At 45.6% G+C, this 26834-nt stretch overlaps 1 protein-coding gene and 1 pseudogene across 1 annotated transcript in view; both read left to right on the top strand.

Annotated features, from left to right (window-relative positions):
- The window catches only part of RIN3 (Ras and Rab interactor 3), a 117510-nt gene that overhangs the window by 14137 nt on the left and 76539 nt on the right, over positions 1-26834 (top strand). The window contains exon 2 of the mRNA XM_006839562.1: positions 406-523. Coding sequence (XP_006839625.1) covers positions 406-523 — 118 coding nt within the window. The remainder of the gene's footprint in view (positions 1-405; positions 524-26834) is intronic.
- On the top strand, positions 12730-13295 carry LOC102819956 (annotated as a pseudogene).

The following is a 26834-nucleotide window of genomic DNA, read 5'->3' as shown; positions in this document are numbered from 1 at the left end:
AGTGCAGCCCTCATTGGACAGTGTCACGGGTCAGGCAGCGCGTCCCTCATTGGACAGTGACCTGGGTCAGGTAGTGCAGCCCTCATTGGACAGTGACCTGGGTCAGGTAGTGCAGCCCTCATTGATCAGTGACCCGGCTCAGGTAGTGCATCCCTCAGTGATCAGTGACACGGGTCAGGCAGTGCGTCCATCATTGGACAGTGACACGGGTCAGGCAGCACATCCCTCATGAGCTAGGTAATGTGCTCCTCATTGGGCAGTTCTGAGTTCTAAGGGATGCTTGACCATTCCAGGCTGGCTGTTTGTTTCAACAACATTCTGGATGATTTCCATCTCACAATTGTCCTTCTAGCCTCCACTCAGACCTTGCATAGAGTGACCGCTCCTCCCCTCCTTCCATTTCAGATGTTCCTGGTCTGCAAGGACAGCAGCTTAAAGCACCTGGTTCTCTGTGTCCATTTCCCTTCCCGGAACGAGGGCTCATCTGAGGTGCTCGAATACACCATTAAAGAAGAAAAATCGAGTAAGTACGGCTGTCCTCCCAGCCTGGCTCTGACCACATAGCGGCAGTAGATACTCCGCCTCTAACCACGAACACTCCCATCGCAGGCAGACTAGTTTAAAATTAGAAGAAGGGGAAAAACGTATAGTTCACTGCAGTTATCCTGGCAGGTTCTCTCTGAACTCACAGATCACTCAAAAGTTAGCATCATTCTGTGCCCCGAGTCCTGGCCTGTTGGCTCTGAGTCCTCATGGCCTCATTGAGCTCCTTCTCTTAAGCTCAGTAGGACAAGGAGGCAGGAGAAAATGGAAGAGAAGAAAAGGAGAAGAAATGTCCAGACACTTGGGTGTCCTGGGGTCAGCTCAGCATATATTCAAACCAACATCTTGGTCATGTGACTGCTCTGAGCCTCAGTTTACTCCTCTTTAAAATGGGAGTGATAGTCACTGCCTAGCCTGTATCACAGGGTTTTAGTGGGGGTCAAAAGAACAAGCACTTGTAAGACAAGACCCCCATGTTTGCACCAAGCTCCCTGGAGCAGAGTTGGGGCTCAGTAGGAGGGTGTTTGGGGGCCCCTGATTAAGAGTGGGTTTATGTTGCTATGCAGGTCTGTTGGGTTTGAGCCCTTTTGACTTCTGGGCTCAGTCAGATAGACCAACCATGGGCCGTGTTTGCACATGCTGGTATTATGATCCCAAAAGCCTATTAAAATGTAGAACAAAATTTCAAATACTCATGGAATCTAGACTTTCTGGAGCCATGAAGGCTGGATGAACCCCTGAAACTATAGCCCAGAGATTATCTTTAAAGCTTATGCCAAAAATAGCCCCTGAATCTTCTTAAAAACCAATAAGAGTTTAAGTAGCCTTGAGCGCTATACTTCTTTCAGAGGTACCTCTAGGGGAACAAATTGACTGTAGCAACTCATCCCATTAGATAGGAAACTTAGCAGCAGTGAGGTGACACACTGGGGAGGAACAAGTGCTACAAGGAGAGCAAAAAGGACTACATAATTCAGAAAGAAATCCAGGTCAATGAATTGTACATGTCGTAATGGTGGAATTGTACTTTACTGTATTTATTCTCAACGACAACAGAAATCAAATATGTTGTTTTTAAAAGAAATCCTAACAGAAGAATCTGTAGAATATTCTGGAGTTTTCTGCCCTAGGTTAGCAAGAGAGTCACAACAGCTAAAGAAATTGTCGATAGGTGTCGTTGAATCAGTACTGATTCATAGGTACGCCGTGTACAAAAGAAGAAAGCACTCCCATCCTGCAAAGGGAGCATGCCCGTCCTGCACCCTCCTCGTAACTGATGTTGTGTTTAAGCCCATTGTTGCAGCCATTGTGTGGCTTTATCTCAGGGAGGGTTTTCCTCTTGTTCACTGATCCTCTCCAAGCCTGATATCCTTCTCCAGGGACTGATTGTTCCTGATAACATAACCAAAGGAAGTGAGACCACATCTTGCTATCCTTGAGAGCAGTCCAGCTGTACTTTTTTGCTATTCTGGCACCCCGTGGTATATTCAATATTGTTTGCTAACCTGCCCATCCTGAGTGACCCTGGTGACATTTGAAATACTGGTGGCATCGGGTCCAGTATCACAGCAACCACAATACAATAAGAGCATCACGTGATCTACCACAGTACTACAAACTGACAGTGCTTTTTCCCAAGAAACACTCATGCCCGTTACTGGGAAGGTACAAGAATACAACCAAGTTCCTGACTTCAGGGGTTTCCAAACTTAGTTGGAGGGTGCAGACACGTTGGGGCAGGAGAGACAAAGTTATCAATCATTACTGTGCTGTGTGACAGATGTTAACTGCAAAGGGGCACCAAGGAAACAGGCCACATGAGGAGGACTCTCAGGACAGGTGGCAAAGAGGGAGACGTTTACGCTGGATTCTGAAGGATGAGTTTGTTAGTCTGATGAAAGGCTGATTTTCTAGCTCCAGAAATGAACGAGAAAGTAAAACCAAAAGCAGGTTCCTTTTCCTCAACTCAGACTCGCACAGAACGGGTAAAATACAATTCACTCCTTCAATAGGTAGTTATGATGTGCAAAGACATTCATGAGGAGAAAAAAACAGAACTTCCAGACATTCTGTCTATCCAGCTTGATTCTCATTCCCTCCAAGAGGGCCACCCTGCCCTTGGCCAGGTCCCTTCCCATGTCCTAGGACATGTGTTGACATGAAACATGCTCAGAGCCTCGTTGTGGGAAACATAGTACATTCTGACAGAGAGGAGACAATAAACACATGGTCATGGAGATGACTCACAGAGCAACCTATGCTGCGGAAGGCATGGATATGGAGGAATATTGTGACCCTGTAGGATAAGCATTGTACTGCTAACCACAAGGTCAGTGGTTCAAACCCACCAGCTGCTCCTTGGAAACCCTACACAGGGTTTCTATGAGTCAGAATCAATGGGATGACACTTACCAACAACAATAAACAAGTAATGGCTGAAATCTTACATGCAAATTCTCTGATCAGAGTTGGGGAGGCTCATTCCCGGACAGAGGCTCTGCTCACTTCCACTGGCAGCCTCCCGCTTCCTAAGGTTGACTCCAGGCTGGGAGAGGTGAGAACAGGAAGGAGGCTTATGGGTGGGACAGGCTTGGAAGTAGGCAGGTTGCTTGTACTTACATTCCATTGGTTAGGACTCAGTCACCTGAGCACATCTTATCACAAGCATTGTTGTTGTTGTGTTGAGTTGGTTCCAACCCATAGCAACCCTGTATAGGGTTTCCAAGGAGCAGCTGTTGAGCTTGAACCGTTGACCTTGCAGTTCAAACATCATTGCCGTCTGGTGCATTAACTTACAGCGCCACACCAGGACCCCAATCACAAGGATTAGACTGGAAATTTTAGTCTCGTCATGTGCCTTCCTCAGGAGGAGCAGAGGACCCGGATTGTAGGAGTCTTCTCATAGGAGACAGGGGAAGGAGTCGTGGGTCTGAGGGGAGGGTTGTTAATTTGAGTGGCAAAGGTGGTGGTTGTTAGGTGTCATGGGGTCAGTTCTGATTCAGAGCAACCCTATGTAGGGTTTCCAAGGAGCAGCTGGTGGGCTTGAACCACCGACCTATGATTAGCCTTCCAGTGCTTATCCCACAGCGCCACAATAGGACTCAATGACCCCCTTATCCTATTGTCTCCCTCTTCTCGAGCTGCTGTAACAGAAATACCCCGACTGGGTGGCTTTAAAGAATAAGAAATGTGTTTTCTCCCAGGTGTCAGGAGGTGAGAAGTCTGAAGTCTGGGCGCTGACTCTAGGGAACGCTGTGTCTGTTTCTCAGCTCTCGGGGGTTGGGAGGGGAATCCATGTCTCCTGGTGGACCGTAGCTTCTTGGCCATTTTCACATGACCATAACGTTTCTCTTCCCTTGTTTTTTTCCTTCTGTGTCTTGTCTGGTCTTTTTTGTACCTCAGAAGTGATTAGGTTTAGTACCCACCCTACACTGATCTATAGCCTCATTCACATAACCAGAGAAAGCCCTATTCAAATGGGACTACATCCACAGATAAAAGTGTTGCAGTTGTTAAGTGCCATCAAGTCGATTCTAACCTACAGTATAGGGTTCCCAAGGAGCAACTGGTGAGCTTGAACTGCCGATCTTGCAGCTCAAATCGACTTTGCAGTCCAGCGCATTAACCCACAGTGCTACCCCAGGACTCCAAAAGTGTGAGGACTCCAATGCTTATTTTGGGGAACACAATTCACTCCATAATACCTGCAGAACTCAGTGGGGAGAATGGGAAGGAATCTCAGACCAAAGAGAGCAGAAGATTATGGTATCTCCAGGCCAAGAATATAGATGTTGTCGTTGTTAAGTGCTGTTGAGTCGGTTTCGACTCATCACAACCCTGTATGGGGTTTCCAAGAAGTGCTGATGGGTTTGAATTGCTGACCGTTTGATGTATAGATAGCATCTCTAAAGACTTCCAGAATGGTGTGTTTGGCATTCATACCTGCGGTTCTCCATGGAGCACTGATAGGGTAGTGGATTCTGATCTGGGTGGCTAACCACAAGGTCAGCAGTTCGATTCTACCAGTTGCTCCACAAGAGAAAGATGGGGCTTTCTGCCTCCATAAAGATGTACCCCCGTGAAAATCCCATACGGGGTCGTCGTGAATTAGAGCTGATGAGGTGGCACACAACTCTCACCAATACCACTGTTTTCCAAGAACCTGAGCTCTTTCTTATCTGACCAGAATAAAGTGGTCTTGGAAGGCCCTCCAAGAGAAAGCAATGTCCATCAGTCCAGGTGCTTATGGACTTGTGGGCCAGCTGAGTATAGTGTTTTCTCAATCTTATTGATAGTGAGCATGGCTTCAGGGACTCAGCTATCCAGACACTAACTGACCACTTGATTTTCAAAACCGACATTGGCCAACAGTAGCTGAAAGTGATTCTACAGCATCATAAGTTCTAGGGTGCTGAGGAGGCTCCCTGTTCAAGGGCAGTGTGACCAGGGAAACTTCAAGGAGGAAATGAGAATGAAGTTGGACCAAGAGAATGTCAGCAGGTTCTCTTATTGTCCTTCACATGAATGCCTTTGTTCCAACGCTTTTTTCTCTGCTCCCTTGCCCCAGAGTCCAGGACAACCACTTCTAGACCTTTCCAAACCAGTTACATTCTCCAGCTGACCAGTCTTTGGGACTTGGACAGGAAGTATCTCCCAGGCCTATCCCTTGGAACCAAGTTGCATGTTCACTTCCAATTAGAAACCCAGGGGATGAAATAAGACACCCAGGGATGAGGACACCCACCTCTATAGGTTCTCCTTTTCCTCCCAGGGCCATGCGATAGAATCTTGTTTTTCATTTTTAAACTAAAAAAAAAAAAAATCAATGCTCAACATTGCCCAAAAGACAACCAAAACCTCTTCATGTGGCATGATTCTGCCCATTCACTGCTAATAAGTTAGTAGATGTTGTATTATACTTTTTCTTTATATTATTCTACTGTTCTCCAAGTCCAAGACCCCTCAGGTGTGTCACCAGGGTGCACCCAGACATCAAGAAAACAGCTGTATTCCTTCAATATGTAGATTCACTGCTCCCACTTTTTTTGGCCTCTATTGTTTTGTGTCTTCCTCCACGGCACAGGGGTCAAGCACAACCTGTGGAAGCCATCTCCTGCCCTCAGGTGTGTGGTTTTAGGGCAGGTATTGAGATTGATGTGGAGTCCTGGTGTGGCACTATGGGGTAAAGCACTGGACCACAAGGTTGGTTTGAACCACAAGGTCGGCAGTTCAAACTCACCGCCTGCTCCTTGGAAACCCCATAGCCGGTAACTCTGCGTTGGCACCTGCTCTCTGGCCGGCAATTAACAACAACTTTGAGATTGATAGACACATTGGTACCTGAGAGAAAAGAAGCTCATTGTGTGTAGAATCCAAGCTCTGCCTTTTACTACTCATGTGGCCTTGGGTAAGTGACTTACTTAATCGCTCTGGACCTCAATTTCCTTGTCTGTAAAATGAGGATAAAAGCAATGCTTCTCTGATAGGCTTCTGGGAGTAGTTGGGTTTAGGATAGGACCTGGAGTTAGGTATTGTGTTACGTTGTTATTAATCTTCCTACAGATTAAGCCAAAGGGGAGAATGAAATCAGCTTAGACATAGCTTTCAAGGCTAGGTGAACTCCATGTTGGGGCTGGCCATAGGAGGAGGAAGCCCACCAACCTCCCTAAGGTCAGAGAGTCTCTCAAGACTGAGGTGACTGTATCAGTGGCGACTTAAGGAGGAAGCAGACAAAGGAAAGGCCCAGGACCAGGGACCTTTCTTGTGGGTTCCCCACAGCTGAGGGGAGAGGAGATGAAGGAATACCCCCAAAAGTTAGTGGTCAGCTTCCTTTGTGGCCTCATTGTATTAACTCTGACCACTTCTGTACTTTTCTGGGCTTGGAAGTTCCCCTAGTGTATTGTTAATGGTTTCCTTGGAAACTCTGAAATCTGTTCGTTTAGCCTAGTTCATTTGTGGTAACATCACCGTTATGAGTCGGTTCTGAACGGATCTCTGCCCGGCCCTGCACCCTCCTCACAACCATTGCTCTGTCTGCACCCAATGTTGTAGCCTCTGTGTCCCTCCATCTACTTGAAGGTGGGTCTTCCTCTCTGCCCCTGACCCTCTACTTCACCAGTCCTAATATGACACTGTAGGATAAGCATTGAACTGTAAGATTGGTTTGAACCGCAAGGTCAGTGGTTCAAACTCACCAGCCACTCTTTGGAAACCCTATAGAGGGTCTCTAGGAGTTGGGACCGACTCGACGGCACTTAACAACAACAACCAGCATCATGTCTTTCTCCAGGGACTGGTCCCTCCAACAATATGCCCAAATAATTTAAGACAAAGTTTCACCATCCTCCTTCTAAGGAGCATCTGGCTGTACATCTTCCAAGATAGATTTGATTGTCTTTCTGATTGTTGTTGTTAAGTGCTGTCAAGTCTGTCCTGACTCATAGTGACCGTGTATAGGGTTTCTGAGGAGTGGCTGGGAGTTTGAACTAACAACCTTGCAGTTCATACTAACCGTACGGCCGGCCGAGTGCTTATCCTACGTCGCCACACCAGGATTCCTTACTTCTAGTAGCCTATGGTATATTTAATATTCTTTACCAACATCATAATTTGAAGGCATCAGTTTCTAAGGTGGAGTCCTGGTGTTGTACTATCGGATAAGCAGTGGCCTGCTAACTGCAAGGTCAGCAGTTAAAACCCACCAACCATCCTCAGAAACCCTATACAGGGTCACTATGAGTCAGAACTGACTCAACAGCACTTAACAACAACAACAACCTGACCCAAGTCACAGTACTTCAACGGCCTCATATGGATGTGAACACTAGACAAGAAATAAGTTAAGATCCACACGTCTGTGGTAATTAACAACCCTAAACGTTAGTGACTAGCAGTAGAAAGACACATTCCTTACTAATGAGACCAGTCAACTGCAGCTCTTTTCAAAAGCCTCCACTGTATGGAATCCAGGCTGAGAGAGTAGTGTGCACCTTGAGGCTGAGGAGAAAGAGAAAAATGGCGTAACGTCACCACAGCTCTTAGAGGTTCCTTCCAGAGGGTCAGGCATCACTTCCCCTCACATCTCATTGGCCAACAGAGGTCACATGGCCAGGGCTGACTCCATAGGAAGTATAATTTTGCACGAGGATGTGGCCAGTAAGGAGGGGTAGCAACTATTCTGAACAAGTATTAGCATCTACTGCATCCTAATCTTCATCACAGCAAGGTGGCAAGGGATGGCTCAGAGGTAGAAGTGTTATCTCCATGCAGGTGACCTGGGTTCGATTCCCAGCCAGTACACCGTGTGCATAACTACCACCTGTCTGTCAGAGGAGTCTTGCCTGTTCCTGTGATGCTGAGCAGGTTTCAAGCAGAACTTCCAGACTGAGATGAATGAGGAAGAAACGGCTGGTGATCTAATTCCAAAACCCAGCCAATGAAAACCCTATGGGTCACAGTGATCCAATCTGGAGATGGTGCAGGACTGGGCGGTATTTGGTTCTGTTGTGTGGGGTTACCATGCGTCTGGAGCCAACTTGACAACAGCGACAATGGACTCACATGTAACAATGTTTGTGAGGATGGCGCAGGACCAGACAATATTTCATTCTGTTGTACATGGCGTCGCTGTGACTCGACAGCACCAAGCAACAACCGCAAGGTGACAAGTAGACTTTGAGGTGTCTGGGTCAATATTTGGCCTTACCAGAGACCCTCAGGGGTGGGCAGAGAACAGCACAAGAGGTGGGTAAGAGACAAAGATATAAGGAATGAAGAAGCAGGATGTGGAGGGGCGAGTTGGGCCTCTGGGCTGCAGCTCCATACTTCTACACATGGTTGAAATTCACCACCTGCACCCTTAAAGGTTGGACAATGGCGCATTAACGGGATGGCACTTTTCTGTTGGCTGCTATTAAAAAGAAAGAGAGAGAGAGAAGCAGCTGTCTGTGTCTACAGAAGAGGAACCCTGGTGATGATGAGTGATGTGGTCTGGCCCACACAGGAAGCCAGCCACCCAGCCCTCATGGTCTGAGCCACTCGTTCCACATTTCGGGGGCAGCCCCACTTTACTCCCCACTTCATCCCTACTGAAGTTCCTGCTGGTGCAAACAGCATGCTCAGCTGCTCGCTGGAAAGTTGATGGTCCAAGTCCAACCTGAGTCACCTCAGACAAAAGGCCTAGGGTAATCCGCTGTTGAAAACCAGCCGTTGGGAACCCTGTGGAACGCCGTTCTACTCTGACACACAAGGGTCACCATCTGCTGGAACAGGCTTGACACTGCCCAGCTGACATGTGGCTTTAGAAAGAGTTGCCAGTCCTGCTCAATCAAGATTTCTTCTTCTTCTAAGAAATTCCTGGTGTTGAATGGATAGACACATTTGTATCTGAGAACTGGAGCCCATCTCATGGGCAAATGTGATGAATCCTGCCCCTTGATGATGGCGTGGAGTCGCCAGGGGATATTCCTAAGTGATTCCCCCTGGGCAGGGGAGGTCTCTGTATATCCAGGGTCAGAGTGTGAATTCCACACGCAAGGTTTCTGTTGGTGTTCTTGTATTTGATCCTTTTATTAACACACTCATTATCCTAGATTAAGATTTAGTCTCTCTTTGAATACAGGCCTGTTAAGTCCTAAGGAAGACAAGCAATGGTTGTTATTAAAGTAGGGTTTGGTATGACTAGGCGACCGCTGGTTGTTTTCACAGGGCAGCAACATTACAACAGGGTGAATCTTACATTCTTGTCAAAGCAAATCTCTTTTGAGAGCATGGACTGTGGACAGACCAGTAGTTCAAGGTTTCTATGCCGTCTCCCTGAGTAACATTAGAACCGGTGTGCTCGATGATGCTGGAAGCTAGATCACTAGTATTTCAGATACTAGCAGGGTCGCCCCTGAGGGCAGCAGAGCTTCTGGGTTTCTAAATAGACTAGTAACAAGGACCTGACAATCTTCTTGCCAAAATTAGTCCGTGAACACCCTGTGGATCACAATATAATATTGTCTGGTAGAGGACCAGACAGGGTTTTGTTCTATTGTCCCCATGAGTCAGAGCTGATGCAATGACAGCTAACAAGAATAACACCTGAGCTGATTGTGAGGGTTGGAAATGTAAAGGTAGACGTTTTGTGGCAAAGGGAGGGGAGTGATTAACTTTGCAGTCTAGGAGTGGAGGTCCTTGGGACCATCAAGGGAGAACAGTGGAGAATGGAACCCTACCCAGAGAAGCAGAGATGCTAGGGATGGAGGTAGAGACGATGACGTGGAGAGATGGAGCAGCTGGGGACTTTGTTCCTGGAGAGGGAGAGGGGCTGTAGGGGGCAGGCTTGCAGGGTATACCCTTTGGTTAATGGATGATGCATGGAGGGGATTGTAACCATGGCAATGAAACAACGTACAATGGGATCAGTGTGAAGCTAATGTCCTTCCATGAAAACTATCACATAATTCACAATAAAGCATTAAAAAAAAAAAAAAAACCCTGCTAACCAAGAGGTTGAAAGTTCAAGTCCACCTAGAGATACCTGGTGATCTACTTCTAAAAAATCAGCCACTAAAACCCTGTGGAGCACAGTTATATTCAGAGCCACCTGGGGACATCATGAATGGAATTTACTTATGAAAAATCATCCAGTGAGATCGTTGTGGGGCACAGTTCTACATTGGCACACACGGAGACGCCATGAGTCTGAGTTGTCTCGATGACAGACGACGTATACCTGATACAACTGCTGGGAAGGTTAATAAGCGAATTCATGTGAGGAGCTGGAACAGTGCCTGGCAAGTAGGAAGGTACTCATTGTCCGAGGACCCAGTGAGTAAGTTCCTCACGGGCTTACTTGTGCTTACTTCCTGATCCAGTGAGCAAGTTCACCTTCTTTTTTCACTACATCAAAGATTCTGCTTCTAAGTCCATTTGTCATATCTCTCTCCCAACCGTATAGCACTTTCCTACAGAATCCAAGCCTCTTTCCCAATTTTCAAATCCTAAAAAGAACAGAGTACACAGTAAGCACAGTGTGCACTTGCTTATTATGTAATCTGCCCTTGGAAGCATTCAATAGCCTCGTGACTTACTGATGTCACAGTGTTGCCATCTGGATGAAGTGGGGGACGGTGGGGGGCAAGCTATCACAGCACCCAGCCTGTAGTAAGTGCTCCGTAAATACTGCATGCATGGGAGTCCTGGGGGAACAGTGGGTATGAGTTGGGCTGCTAACTAAAAGTTCAGCAGTTCGAACCCACCAGCACTTCCAAGTAAGAAAGAGGAGCTCGTCCGCTCCTGTAAACATTTACAGCCTTGGAAACCCTACAGAGCAGTTCTGCTGTGCCCTACAGGGTCACTATATGAGGCGGAGTCCATTTGATGGCAGTGGTGCATTATGCAGGCAGATCTCCGGGATATTGTAGGGTAGGTTCCAGACCACCACAATGCAATGAATTTTGCAATAAAACTAATCACACAAACACTTTTGTTTCCCAGTACACGTAAGTTTGATCCATCTCAGACTGAAGAAGTTGGTAGAATTCTTCAGTTTCCTCATCACTGGCTTTAGTGGTTGGTGCATAAATGTGATTAATAGTGGTATTAAATGATCTTCGTTGTTGTTGTTAAAATGCTGTCCAGTCAGTTCTGGCTCATAACACTGTATATAGGGCTTCCAAGGAGCAGCTGGTGAGTTTGAACCACTGACCTTGCAGTTCAGAAGTCTAGTGCTTTATCCCACACTGTCACACCAGGACTCTGGTCTTCCTTGTTGTTGTTGTTGTTAAGTGCCATCGAGTCGGGTCCGACCCATAGCGACCCTGTACAGGGTTTCCGAGGGTGTAAATCTTTACGGGAGTAGAAAGCCTCATCTTTCTCCCGCGGAGCGACTGGTAGTTTCAAACCACTGACCTTAAGGTTCGCAGCCCGATTCGTAACCACTACGCTACCAGAGCTCCTTTGGTCTTCCTTGTAGGCGGTTGGATATTATCCTATCATAGACAGCATTATACATCAAGATATTTCTTGAAATGTTCTTTTTGATTATGAATGCAGTGCCATTCCTCTTCAATTTGTTATTCCCAGCATAGTAAACAATGCAATTGTCAGGTTCAAAATGGTCAATACCTCTCCATTTCAGCTCACAAATGCCTAGGATATTGATGCTTACGCATTCCATGCCATTTTTTAACAACTTCTAATTTTCCTAGATTCATATTTTATACATTCCATGTTCCAATTATTAATAGATGCTTGCAGCTGTTTCTCCTCATTTTGAATTGTGCCCCATCAGCAAATGAAGGTCTCGAAAGCTTTATTCCGTTTGCATCATCATGGTCAGCAGTACTTTGAATAGTGCCTTCCTACCTGAAGCGCTCATTTTCCAGCACTGTATCTGACAGTATTCTTGTGCTATTCATCATGTCTCAAAATATTCAGTATTATGGTGCTGACAGTGTTCCATTGCTATTCATAAAGTTTTCAGTGATTAATGATTTGGAAGTTGTCCGCCTCTCTTTCTTCTGAGTCTAACTTAGTTTGAAAACTCAGCTGAAATCTGTCCACCATGGGTGACCCTGCCGGCATTCAAAATACCAGTGGCATAGCTTCCAGCATCGCAGCAACATGCAAGCCACCACAATGTGACAAACTGACAAACAAGCAATGGAATGCAAAGATTGAAAACAAAGAGAAGGATCTCTAGTGGAAAAATATGGCCTTGGTGCTAGAAACGATGCTGGAGATCACATGATAGCATTTTGCAAGACCAGTGACTTCTTCATTGCAAATACCTTTTGAAGCAACATAAACAACAGTTATATACATGGACCTCACCAGATGGAATGCAAGGAATCAAATTCACTATATCTGTGGAAAGGCTCCGTGTCGTCAGCCAAAACAAGGCTATGGGCAGACTGTGGAGCAGATCATCAGTTGCATATATGTGAGTACAGGCTGAAACTGAAGAAAACTAAAACCAGGTCCACGAGAGCCAAAATATGACCTTGAATGTATTCCACATTAATGTAGAGATCATCTGAAGAACAGATTTGATGCATTAGACACTACTGACACAAAACTAGAAAAGTTGTGGGATGACATCAAGAATATTAAACAGGAAGGAGAAAAGCTTCTTCTTTTCCGCTTGGCGATAGCCATCAAAGTAAGCCAAGATGGTGCTTACAAGTACATCCAGCCACTATGGAGGAAGTGATGCAACTTCTGTGGGTCCACAGTTGGCAGTACCGCCGGCTCTCTGTGCTGCACAGTGCCCCCATCGCACCCGGCCAGATAAGGTGCGCAGGCTGGGGTCCAAGACCAAGCAAGGTTATATCATCTATCAGATTCACGTGTGCAGAGATGACCGTAAACGTCCAGTGCCTAAAGGTACAACCTATGGCAAGCCTGTCCATCATGGTGCTAACCTGCTGAAGTTTGCTAGAAGCCTTCAGTCTGTGGCTGAGGAATGAGCTGGACGCCACTGTGGGGCCCTAAGAGTCATGAATTCTTACTGGGTTAGTGAAGATTCCACATACAAATGTTCTGAAGTTATCCTCATTGATCCATTCCATAAAGCTATCAGAAGAAATCCTGACACCCAGTGGCTCACCAAGCCAGTCCACAAGCACAAGGAGATGCGTGCTTTGACATCTGCAGGCTGCAGAGCCATGGCCTGTAGAAAGGCCACAAGTTCCACCACACTTGGTGGTTCTCGCCAGGCTGCTTGGAGAAGACGCAACACTCTCTAGCTCCACCGATACTGTTAATGTAATTAATGTTTGTAAAATTCATGTCTAATCAACAGTTTAGGACAATCATGTCTAAAATATATATTATACAGGAAGAAAGCAAAAGGTCATTAAAAAGACAAGAAGAAAGGAAAGACCAAACGGATGTCAGAAAAGACTCTCAAACTTGCTCCTCAGAGTAAAGATATGAAAGCAATAAGAAGTTAAAAAGCTGAACAGAAAATTTCAAAGGGCAACTTGAGAAACCAAAGCCAAATGTTATAATGAAATGTCCAAAGAACTGGAGTTAGAAAATCAAAAAGGAAGAACACACTCAGCATTTCTCAAGCTGAGGGAACTTAAGAAATAACTCAGCCTCTACTTGCAATGTTGAAGGATTCTTTGGGTGAAATATTGAATGATGCAGAAAACATCAAAGGAAGATGGAAGGAATACACAAAAGAATACACAAAGTCACTGTACCAAAAAGAAATGGTCAATGTTCAACTATTTCAAAAGGTAGCAAATGATCAAGAGCCAATAGTACTGAAGGAAGAAGTCCCAAGGTTCATTGAAGTCATTGGTAAAGAACAAGGCTCCAGGAATTGATGGAATCTTTCAACAAACTGGTGCAGCAATGGAAGCACTCACTCATCTGTGCTAAGAAATTTGGAAGACAGCTACCTGGCCAACTGATTGGACGAGATGCATATTTGTAGCCATTCCAAAGAGAGGTGGCACAATGGGATGCAGAAATCATCAGACAATATCATTAATATCACATGCTAGTAAAATTTTACTAAAGGTAATTCAAAGACGACTGCAAAAGTACATTGACAGGGCGCTGCCAAAAGTTCAAGCCGGATTCAGACAAGGACGTGGAATGAGGAATACCATTGCTGACATAGATGGAATTTGGTTGAAAGCAGAGAATACCAGAAAGGTGCTTATCTGTGCTTTATTGACTATGCGAAGGCTTTCATCTGTGTGAATCATGACAAGCTATGGATAACATTGCGGAGAATGAATATTCCGGAACTCTTAATTGTGCTAATGATAAACATGCACCTAGACTAAAAGGCCATCATTGAAATAGAACAAGGGGCCAATGAATAATTTCAAATCAGAAAAAGTGTGTGCCAGGGTTGTATTCTTTCACCATATTTATTTAATCTGTATGCTGAGTAAATAAGAAGCTGGATTATGTGAAGAAAAGCATGGCATAAAGAGGAAGACTCATTAACAACCTGTGATATGCAGATGATACAACCTTGCTTGCTGAAGGTGACGAGGACTTAAAATACATACTGATGAAGATCCAAGGCCACATCCTTCGGTATGGGTTGCACCTCAATGTAAAGAAAACAAAAATTCTCACCACTGGACCAATAAATAACATCATAATAAATGGAGAAAAAATTGAAGTTGTCAAAGACTTCATTTTGCTTGGGTCCACCATCAACACACATAGAAGCAGCTGTCAAAAAACCAAACAACGTATTGCATTAGACAGATCTGCTGCACAAAACCTCTTTAAAGTGTTCAAGGGCAAAGATGTCAGTTTGAGGACTAAAGTGTGCCTCACCCAAGTCATGGTATTTTCAATAGCCTTATATGCATGTGAAAGTTGGACAGTGAATAAGGAAAACCATAGAAGAAATAATGCATTTGAGTTAGGGTGTTGGAGGAGAATATTAAAGGTACCATGGACTGCCTGAAAAGCAAACAAATCTGTGCTGGAGGAAGGACAAACAAAATGCTCCTTAGAAGCCAAGATGACCAAACTTCATCTCTGATACTTTGGATATATATCCAGGAGGGACCTGTCCCTGGAGAAGGACGTCATGTTTGGTAAAGTGGAGGGCCAGCGAAAAAGAGGGAGGCCCCCAATGACATGGACAGACACAGTGGCCAGCAGCAATGGGCTCAAGTGTAGCAGCAATTGTGAGGATGGCGCAGGACTGGGCAGTGTTTCGTTCTGTTGTGCGCAGGGTCGCCATGGGTGGGAGCCAACTCAATGGTGCCTAACAACAAAAGTACACATCAGAGTCTTATTTACACTGTAGTCTACTAAGTGTGCAATGTTGTTGTTAAGTACCGCCTAGCTGAGTCCGATTCAAAGGGACCCTGTATAAGGTTTCTGAGGAGCAGCTGGTAAGTTTGTACCGCTGACCTTATGGGTCAAACTGACCTTGTAGTCCAGTGCTTAACCTGCAGTGCCACACCTGGACTCCTGTGAGCAATTTGTTGTTGCATTAACCTGCAGGGCCACATCAGGACTCCAGAGAGGGTTGTTGTTGTTAAGTGCCATCGAGTCGGTTCCAACCCATAGCGACCCTGTATAGGGTTTCCCAGGAGTAGCTGGCGAGCTTGAACCACTGACCTTGCAGTTCAAACAGCTTTGCAGTCTGGTGCATTAAGTGTGAACTATTGTGAGAATGACATCCTGTGACATGCAGGGTTGCCACAGGGGTTCAACTTGTGGAAAAAACTCAGTATCTGCAAAGGGCAGTAAAGGTCAGTGTGCCTGTAATTAGCCCTGGGGCCAAGGATAGGAGAGAGAGAACTTGAATGACCGCTGACAGGTATGGAGAACTAGAATGGGGAAGTTGGAGTCAAGAAAGGGAGCGGAGCCTGCGGGCCTTACAGTGGGAGGGGAGACGCTTGGGCTGCTGGGCCCCCTCTGGAACCAAGTACAGCGTCTCTGTTGTCCTGAAGGAATGGGCCAAGAGCAGGCGACTTTGACAGAGGTAAATATCCAAACCTTGGAAGAGAGGAAGTAGGGGAGAGGCCAGGAGTGGGTGCGTGGGGACGGGGTGTCTGATGAGCACCAGCCGGAGTGTACGATGCTTGGGTGTATGCTGATTGCTTACGGGGTATGTATCTACAGAAAACATGCCTAGGGGAAAACAGCTCCATTCAGCTGTTCTATGGGGTGGGGAATCAGGGGGCTCTGTGCATCCAGCCCTCCCTTGGGGGTGACTGCAGCAAGTGTCCAGGGCCCCTGCCAGGCAAGCACTGGTTGTGGGCATCTGTGTTCAGCATGTGAAGGAGACAGAAAGTGCCTCTAGTGCGCTCTCCTTTTTGCTTCCTGGTGTGGCCCTGTGGGTTATTGCACCAGACTGCAAAGCCGTTTGAACTGCAAGGTCAGTGGTTCAAGCTAACCAGCTGCTCCTTGGAAACACTATACAGGGTTGCTATGGGTCGGAACCTACTCGATGGCATTTAACAACAACCACCCTCTCTGGAGTCCTGATGTGGCCCTGCGGGTTAATGCACTGGACTGCAAAGTCGGTTTGAACCTCAAGGTCAGTGGTTCAACCTCGCCAGCTGCTCCTTAGAAGCCTTATTCACTGTGGGTCAGAACCGACTCCATGGCACTTAACAACAACCACCCTCTCTAGCTAATAAGCAGATTTATACTAGAATGTGAAAGACTAGTTAGCACAGCCATGCTGCCTGCCGGGAGAGTTTGCATCTCAAGAGTACAGCCAATTTAGGAATTTGTCTCAAGTGTCGGGGTAGGAGGCTGTGAAACTATTTGCGTGAAAATACAGTAATAAACTCTATGTCACTTGTGCTACCGTGGTGGAATGGCAGGACCCAGCTAGGAGGGAGTTGGGTAAGTCTGTCCTTCTCTGCATCCTGACTGATGTCCCTCGCCCCTTGAGTTTATCCACTGTTTTTTGTTGTGTTGTATTTGGGATTGTTTTTTGTTTTGTTCTGTTTACTGGTATTTAGTTCCAAATTTTTTTCATCATCACAGACAGAAAGTCAGTGCCCAATAAGTACTCACACCATGTTTCCCTTTCTTCCGGCTAGGCCCCCGTAACCTTGATCTATTTCCTGTCTCTGTATATGCCTTTTCTAGATACTTTATGATTGGACTCATACTGTATTTGTCCTTTGGGTCTGGGTTACTCCACTTAACATCATGTTTTCAAAGTACATCTTGCGTCAAAAGACATATCAGAATTTCATTTCTCCTTATGGCTGAGTAACGTAGCGCTGTAGGATAAGCACTGAACTGCCAGTTGCAAGGTCGGTGGTTCAAACTCACCAGATGCTCCTTAGAAACCTTATTCAGGTTTGTTACGAGTTGGAACCAACTTGACGACACTTAACAACAACAATGCTTCATTGTCTATATCCCACACTGTGTCCATCCATTCACCTGTGGCTGGACACGTGTTTCTACCTTTTGGTTATTGTGAGTAATGCTGCAGTCAGCATTGGTGTCCTCTTGTCTGCAAGAAGATTGCTCGATATGTAAATGTATGTATAAATATAGTATATATAATATATATGTTGTTGTCAAGTGCGGTCGAGTTGATTCCGACCCATAGCGACCCTGTATATATATATATATTGTTGTTGTTGTTAAGTGCCATCGAGTCGGTTCCGACCCATAGCGACCCTGTACAGGGTTTCCGAGGGTGTAAATCTTTACGGGAGTAGAAAGCCTCATCTTTCTCCCGCGGAGCGGCTGGTAGTTTCGAACCGCTGACCTTAAGGTTCGCAGCCCGATTCGTAACCACTACGCTACCAGAGCTCCATATATATATATATATATATATATATGTAAGTATTAAGTTGATTCCAACTCATCACCCCCCTATTGAACAGTAGAACTACTCCATAGGGGCTCCGAAGCTGTAAATCTTTATGGGAACAGACAGCCTCATCTTTCTCCCGAGGAGTGGCTGGTAGGTTTGAACTACCAACCTTGCAGTTAGCAGTTCAACATTTAATCCACTGTGTCACAGAAACTCCTTATAAACATATCTATGTATCTATCTATATATGTATGTATGTGTGTGTGTGTTGTTGTTAAGTGCCATTGAGTCGGTTCTGAATTGTATTGACTTTGCATAGGGTTTCTGAGGAGTGATTGGGGGTGTTTTCGGTTAGCAGTCCAGTGCTTACCCTACAGTGCCACAACAGGACTCCGTATGTGTACGTGTGTGTATGAAAGAGCTTCAGAAAGTTTATGGAGAACTCTCATAATCTCTTTCAAGTCCCCTTGTGTGTGTGTGTGTGTGTGTACTGTTGTCGAGTGCCATCGAGTCGGTTTTGACTCATAACGACCGTGTATAAGGTTTTCCAGGAGCAGTTGGTGAGTTTGAACCACCAGCCTTGTGTGTGTATGTTGTTGTAAAATGCTGTCGAGTCAGTTCTGACTCATAGCGACCTTGTTTGAGGTTTCCGAGGAGCAGGTAGTAAGCTTGAACCACTATCCTTCCAGTTCAAACTGACCTTCAGTCCGTCACATTAACCTGCAGCGCCACACCAGGACTCCTCTGTGTGTATACACACTCACAAATATAAAATTAGCTGCTTCTGAGCCCTGGATGGTGAGTAAGACAGAGACCAGGACAGTCTAGCTGGGGCTGAACAGTGGTCAGTTTTAGCAGGGTGAGATCAGGTTTTAGGGATCCCAGTGAACCAGGTAGGAAGGGCATTCCTAGCCAGGGACTCTGCGCAGAGGCACGGATGGGGTGGACCAGAGTCTGCTCTTAGGAAGACAATGTGGAATGCTGTGTGGAAGAAACAAACCAAAGTGCACGTGCCCTATGTTCTCACATCCTGGCTCTCGGCCGACCTCCCAGATAGAGGACTCATAAGGAGATGCTCCTGGGGACTCAGTCTTGGAGCTCTTCCCCTGAAAGGAAAACCTCTCAGATATGCTCACGTCTTGGAGTGCCTGTGATGTCACCAGTAGGAAGTAGTGGACAGCATTCGGGCCTCTGTGAGCCTTTGGAGAGGACATGAGCAAGTCACTGCATCTCTCTGGGACCTCTACTGATGAGAGATGGGTACTACATGCCTTGAAAAAGTGAGATGGTGCCACTTGTCACATGCCTGTCCCCAACACCTGGATTATAAAGCCTCACTGCGTTGTTATTGTTACATGTCATCAACTAATGCATAGTGACCTCATGCGCAACAGAACAAAAGAGGTCCCAGTCCTGCACCATCATCTCACCTGTGGCTGTGTTTAATTAAGGCCATTTTTGTGACCCTTGTGCCAATCCATCTCTTTGGGGGGGGCCTTCCTTTTTTTTCGGACCCTCTACTTTACCAAGTATGCTGTCCTTCTCCAGGGACTGGGCCCTGCTGACCACATGTCCAAAGTATGAGAGAAGAAGTCTTACTGTCCAGGCTTCTAAGGAACCCTCTGACTGTACTTCTTCCAAGACAAGATTTGTTTGTTCTTCTGTCATCTCATAGAAGCCAAGGAAAATGCATGTTGCTCAGTGTCTGGGCAGCCCAACAGGGCCTCTTGGGAAGTTGTTATTACGCCAACTTCTCCTTTCTGCCCTAAGTATTTAAGGAAGCAGTCAGAGACAAGACCTTCTGGAAAGTTCCATAGAGATGGACTGATGTCATTATAGCTCTTTGTATCCATCTCCTTTTATCTGCTGAGGATTGAAGAGTCCTGTGCTCTGCCTTCATCCACAGTCCTGATTCTGTTCCATGTGTTTGGCTGTGCTCACTGCTCTGCGGGGCTTGGTTTTCACCATGGAAACTTTTAGGGAATTTATTCCAGTGGAATTTCCCGGCTGGAATGTTCCTTTAATGTGTAGTCACTGTTCCCAGGCCAAGACTGCTTTTGGCACTTACAGGCATACCTCAACGATATGGGGGATTCAGTTTCAGACCCCTACAACAAATTGAATATCACGTAAATCGAGGCACCTGCATTTTGGACTGTTCAGTGCACATAAAATCTACGTTGATACCAGACTGCAGTTACTCCATGTGCAATCGCAGGTTGAAAAGGTTTGCAATATTGTGAGAAGAGACACAGTGTGACTCAGAGACTCTCAGTGAACACATACTCTCAGAAACATGCCTCCATGCCTGCAGCAGGTCCACCCAGATAAGATCCAGCCCCCCAGTAACTTGGCCTTAGCCGGGAGATCTTATTCCCAGTCAGTCTTTGGGGTTTTCTAGGTACCAGGCACTATGCACATGTCTCCATCACAGCCCTATGATGCAAGTGACAGGAAGGAAACTTCTCTGCATGGAACTGGGATTGAACCCAGGCTCAAGGCTCTTTCACCTGGGACAGGTGGTTTCTTGTCTTATCTTCCCGCCAGGAGATTCCCCAAATCAAAGGGAGAGGAAGGACACCAGAGAGGAAGTAGATCAATAATCCTCCAGACATTGATAGCATGGCCTGTCTTGTGGTTTAGCTTTTGTTCTGTTCACTGAGGGTTTATTTAACATAAAGAACTTTGGAATTACCCTCAGAGTCTGACATTGTATATTATTGCCAAAGAAAGTGCTTTAAGTTCTTTTCAAAGACCTGGAATCTGGTAGTCAGAGAGCAGAAAACGCTTCAACAAGGGCAGTTGGTGGGGGGGAGGCAGGGGGAAGGGAAAGGTCCCCAAAGTCAATGGATCCTTCTTGGTGTTCTTGTTAATAGGTGCCATCGAGTCAATTCCGACTCATCGCGACCCCTCGTCCAACAGAATGAAACACTGCCAAGTTCTGTGCTAGCCTCACAATCATTAGTTGAAGCCCACTATTGCAGCCACTAGGCCAGTCCATCTCATTTAGGGTCTTCCTTGCTTTCGCTGACCCTCCACTTTACCCAGAATGATGCCCTTCTCCAGGGGCTGGTCCCTCCTGATAATATATCCAAACGTGAGTTGAAGTGTCCAGAGCACAGGAAACAAAGTCTCACCATCCTCTCCTATAGCAGGTTGCACCTTCTCTGCTGGAACAGAGACCAGGGGACATTTATGGTGGTTCATGGGGGCACATGTTCCTATGCCTAATGGGGGCTTTTGGGGAGTGTCTATAAATACCAGCCCTTTCTCCCTTTTTGCCTTCAGATGCCATGGGGAAGTAGATTAATGTCAGGAAGCTGGAGACCAGACATCAGCTTTTTTTTTTTTTTAATAAGGAAAGAAAGCATTTATGTACTGATATGGGACAATCTTCAAGATCTAATGTAAAATGAAAGTAATACACAGAAAAAAGGGTGCATCATCTGCTACTAAGGTGCTATGATAGGACATCTTGCTCTCCCAGCTTCTGGGAGTGTTGGTGACTGATACCAGTTCCACACCAGCAGTTACCCATGATTGAAGAGAGCTGCCTCATCAATGATGAAGCCCATATCCAATTACTGATCAATATGAGGACATCAGTTTTCTTACTGATGAACTTTAAAAAGCAGTTGGTATGTGTGTCAGAGTAGAAGCTTCATATGGTTGATTTTTCAAAAGTCGATCACCAGGACTGTCTTCCAAAGTGCCTCTGGGTGGACTCGAACCCCCAACCTTACATTGAGTTATTGTTGTTGTTATGTGCCATGGAGTCGGTTCTGACTCATAGCGACCCAACACAGGGTTTCCGAGGCTGTAAATCTTTACGGGAGCAGACTGCCTCATCTTTCTCCCACGAAACCGCTGATTTCATTGAATAGCTGAGCACCATTTGCAGCACCCAGGGACTCTTAGGCTGAATTGGAGGCTACAGTTTGATCTACAGCCACAACCAAGTGCCCTAATATATCCCTCCCTACTTAGTGTCTGCTCCCTTGAGCCTCAGCAACTCTATAGGGTCGTTCGACTCTGTCCGATACGGTTACTGTGATTGGGAATCAACTGGACCACTGTGAGTTTGGGCATTTGGTCCTGGGTATTGTAAGATTTTTAGCAGCATCTCTGGTTTCTACCCACTAGATGCCAATAACACTCCTATCCCAGTTGTGATCCTCAAAAATGTCTCTAGACATCACCAGATGTCCCCTGGGGGACAAAATTGTTCTTGGCTGAGAAACCACAGCTCTAGGGCTCTGATTACCAATCCACTAGATACCAGTGACTGCTGAGCACTTGAAATGGGATCAGTCTGAATCAAGATGTATTCTAAGTGCTGCACAAATACACACCAGGCTCTGATGACTGAATATAAAGAAAACAATGTAACAATGACTTTCACACCAACGATGTATTGAAATGCTGATGCGTTGGTTCTATTGGAATAAATTAGAATAGTATTACAACTGTCTGCCTGGAGCATTGAGCTCTCTTATGAACTTTCACTAGGGCATGAAATTGACAAAAGCAACTGAAAGATTAGACAGGAACCTTAGGGGGCAGTGAGTTTCTGTGAGTGAGGAAGAAACAACTCAGGAATGAGGGTGTCGTCAGAGAATCTTATCAGTGTCACTGAATCATACATGTAGGCACTGTTGAGTTGGTCTATGATCTGCAGTGTATACCCTCAACAACAAAGATGTAATGCATTTAAAATACATATACAAACCTGCTGTCATGGAGTAGATTCCGATCCAATAACTATGCTTTAGGATCCGTGAGAACTGCCCCATAGGGTTTCCGATGCTTTAGCCTTTATGAAAACAGACTGCCAAATCCTTCTCCCAAGGAGTAGCTGATGGATTTGAACCACTGACCTTTCAGTTTGCAGCCAAGCACTAAAATTCTAACCTGTTTCTACTTACGTTTGATGTGGAATGAGAACATGTAAAATCACACATGTGAGTCGTTTATGTTCCTCTTGGTTGACACAGATCTAACAAACCCAGTGATGACACCAGAGCACATATTGGATCAGACTTGCTGAAGGTCAAGCCCTGGCATCTTTACGTCTAGCTGTGTGTCTGTCAGCAAGTCTCTTGACCTCTCTGGGCCTCACAGTTCTCTTCAGTGGGCATCTATTTGTTCTAAAGCCAAAACCAAACCGGTTTCTAATGAGTCTGTTGCAACTCACGGTGCCCCCTATGTGTTACAGAGTTAAATGGCTCCATAGGACATCCTTGATTGTATCATAACAGAAGCCGATTGCCAGGACTGTCTTCCACACCACTGCTGGGTGTGTTTGAACTGCCAAACCTTATGTTACTGTTGTTATTAAGTGCCTTCGAGTCGGTTCCAACTCATCATGACCTCATATAGGTTTCTCAGGAATGGCTGATAAATTTGAACCACCAACCTTGCAGTTCAAACCAGTCTTTTGCGGTCCAGTGCCATATCCCTTTTTTCATCACCCAGAGTTTTAGCAATTTTGTCTAGATCTTGGATACAAGTCCCCAAACCCTGGAATGAGAGGGATTTTCTTTGTTAGATTTTGAAGTTGAATCTGTGTTGCTCTTTGAGCTCTGGTAGTGTAGTGGTTGCGAATCGGGTTGCGAACCTCAAGTTCAGCAGTTCGAAACTACCAGCTGTTCCGTGGGAGAAAGATGAGGCTTTCTGCACCCGTAAAGATTTACAGCCTCAGAAACCCTGTTCAGGGACACTATGGGTCGGAACCGACTCAACGGCACTTAACAACAATGGGAGTCCTTCTTCTTTGGCATTAGGTGCTATTCTCACTATCAGAGTGATACCCTGGGCCACCTCTTTCCCCTCCTATCCCCTCTGCCCCCAGAAAGCAAAGTGTTTCACGATGAGTGTGTTTACTGTAGTTGTACAGGGGAGTGAGGTGGGATGGAGTCCCAGACTTGCAGTTTGTTCCTTATGTGTGGTTTAAACCTCACAGACAGACTCGCCTCTGCTTAACATCTCCTCTTAGCCCCACCCCACCTTCCTACTCCCTGAAAGCCTCTCCATCTGCAGACTTTATTTAGTCTTCCTGACGCTTGGCAATTTGCGAATCTGTCCACCATCTCCCCTTCTGTATTGACATCAGAACCTCTAAATATCTCCCAGATGGAGACACATTTGTGACAATTTGTACTATGCTATGTTTCTCTCTCAGATCCCTCAGTCTTCCTCATCACAGTTGCTAAATATGGAAGTGCCGTATCCAGGAACAGGGCCATTTTATTACAGTGTGAGGAGTTTAGTGCAGAGTCACTGAATGGGACTGCCAGAAGGAAGATAGAGCTGAGTTAAACCGCTGCTCTGAACAACAGCAAACATTCTCGAAGCACTTAGGTGGCCTGGCTGGGGTGGGAGCTGCATTCTGGGGTGGGAGTGAGACCTGTGTTGTTGTTGTTGTTGTTAGGTGCCATTGAGTCAGTACCAACTCATAGTGACCCTATGCACAGCAGAACGAAACACTGCCCGGTCCTGGGCCAACCTCACAATTGTTGCCATGCTTGAGCCCATTGATGCTGCCACTTTGCCAATCCATCTCTCTGGGTGTCTTCCTCTTTTTCTCTGACCCTCCACCTTACCAAACATGATATCCTTCTCCAGTGACTGGTCCCTCCTGACAATATGTCTGAAGTATGAGAGATGAAATCTGGTCGTCTTGGTCTCCAAGGAGCACTCTGGGTGCACTTCTTCCAACAAATCTGTTTGTTCTTTTGGCAGCCCATGGCACTTTCAATATTCTCCTCTAACACCATAACTCAAAAGCATCAATTCTTCTATAGTCTTTCTTATTCACTGTCCAGCTTTCGCATGCATATGAGGTTATTGAAAATACCATGGCTTGGGTCAGGCGCACCTTAGTCTTCAAGCTGGCATCTTTGCTCTTCAACATTTTAAAAAGGTCTTGTGCAGCAGATTTGCCTAATGCAATACATTGTTTGATTTCTTGACGGCTGCTTCCATGAGTGTTGATAGTTGATCCAAGAAGAATGAAGTCCTTGACAACTTCAATCTTTTCTCCGTTGATAAGAATGTTTTTTATCCGTCCAGTGGTGAGGATTTTTGTTTTCTTTACATTGAGATGTATTCCATACCGAAGGCTGTGCTCTTTGATTTTCATCAGTAAATGTTTTAAGTCTGCTCTTGACTTTCAGTAAGCAAGGTTGTATCATCTGCGTATTGCAGGTTCTTAATGAGTTAATGAGTCTTCCTCCGATCCTGATGCCACGTTTTTCTTCATAGAACCCAGCTTCTCAGATTCTTTGCTCAGCATTCAGGTTGAATAAGTATGGTGAAAGAAAAGAACCTTGTCACACACCTTTCTTAATTTTAAACCATTCAGTGTTCCCATGTTCTGTTTGAACACTCTTGGTCCATGTACAGATTCCTCATGAGCACAATTAAGTGTTCTGGAATACTCATACTTTGCAATGTTGTCCATAGGTTGTTATGATCCACACAATTGAAAGCCTTTGCGTAGTCAATAAAGCAGAGGTAAACATCCTTCTGATAGTCTCTGCTTTCAGCCAAAATACATCGGACATCCGCAATGATATCCCTCATTCCACGGCCTCTTCTGAATCCAGCTTGAACCTCTGGAAGTTGTCTGCCAATGTATGCTTGAACCCATTTCTGTATTACTTTTAGTAAAACTTTCCTCTCAGGGGATATCAAAGATATTGTCCAATGATTTCCTCATTCCTCTCTTTGGAATGGGCACAAATACAGATCTCCTCCAATCAGTTGGCCAGGTAGTTGTCTTCCAAATTTCTTTGTATAGATGAGTGAGTGCCTCCAATGCCACCTCACTTTCTTGAAAGATCTCAATTTTCAGTCCATCAATTCCTGGTGCCTTAATCTTTGCCAATTCCTTCAATGCACCTTGGACTTCTTCCTTCAGTATCCTTGGCTCTTGATTATATGCTACCTCTTGAAACAGTTGAACATCAACCATTTAGGCCTATAAGCAACTATAAAATGATGTAATAATTACTCTTGGAAAACTAAGGTGTACCTGACCCAGGCCATGGTATTTTCAATAACCTCATATGCATGCAAAAGCTGGACAATGCATAAGGAAGACCAAAGAATAATTGATGCATTTGAGTAATGGTGTTGGAGAAGAATACTAAAAGTACCATGGACTGTCAGAAGAACAAACAAATCTGTCTTGGAAGAAGCACAGCCAGAATGCTCCTTAGAAGTGTGGATGGCGAGACTTCCTCTCACGTACTTTGGACATAATATCATGAGGAACCAATTCCTGGGAAGGACATCATTCTTAGAAAAGTGGAGGGTCAGTGAACAAGAGGAAGACCTTCAAAGGTAGACAGACACAATTGCTGTTAACAGTGGGCTCAAACATAGGAATGGTTGTGAGGATGGTGTAGGACCGAAGTGTTTTGTTCAGTGGTACATAGGATTTCAATGAGTCAGAATTCACTCAGTGGCATTTAACAACAAGGAGCCCTGGTAGCACAGTGGCTAAAGCACTTGACTGCGAAACCAGAAGGTTTCTGGTTTGAACTCACCAACTACTCCACTGGAGACAGATGTGACAGTCTGCACCCATAAAGATTTACAGCCTTGGAAACCCTATGGGGCAGTTCTACTCTGTCCTTCCTGTAGGGTCGCTATGAGGCACACAGGACTCCAGGGCAGTGTATGGGTTAATCACTGCTCTAAAGGGTAGTCTGTGCCCAGTTTGAAGGACCAGAGTGAGGAATGATAGGTTGATCAGGGATGGGTGTCCAAGGGGTGCCATGGGCCTGCCTTGGGGTGGGGAAGGAGATACGCAGCCCAGCCCAGATGTTCCTGCCAAATGACAAATTAAACAAGGACCCATTGACTGCATTTCACTGGGAAGTGTTGGACCCTCCCCTCCCCACTCTTCTCCACACCTACTTCTCCTGAACCAAAGGTACCTAATATGCCAAGCTCCCAGGCTTAACCCTCCAAGTGAACTTCGGTTTCCTTGCTTATAACATGAGGTTAATGAAGT

This window comes from Chrysochloris asiatica, unplaced genomic scaffold (genome assembly GCF_000296735.1).
Source record: "Chrysochloris asiatica unplaced genomic scaffold, ChrAsi1.0 scaffold00025, whole genome shotgun sequence".
In the NCBI taxonomy this organism is placed as follows: Eukaryota; Metazoa; Chordata; class Mammalia; order Afrosoricida; family Chrysochloridae; genus Chrysochloris; species Chrysochloris asiatica.
Note: the sequence above shows the minus strand (reverse complement) of the source record. Positions and strands in the feature narration are given on the sequence as shown.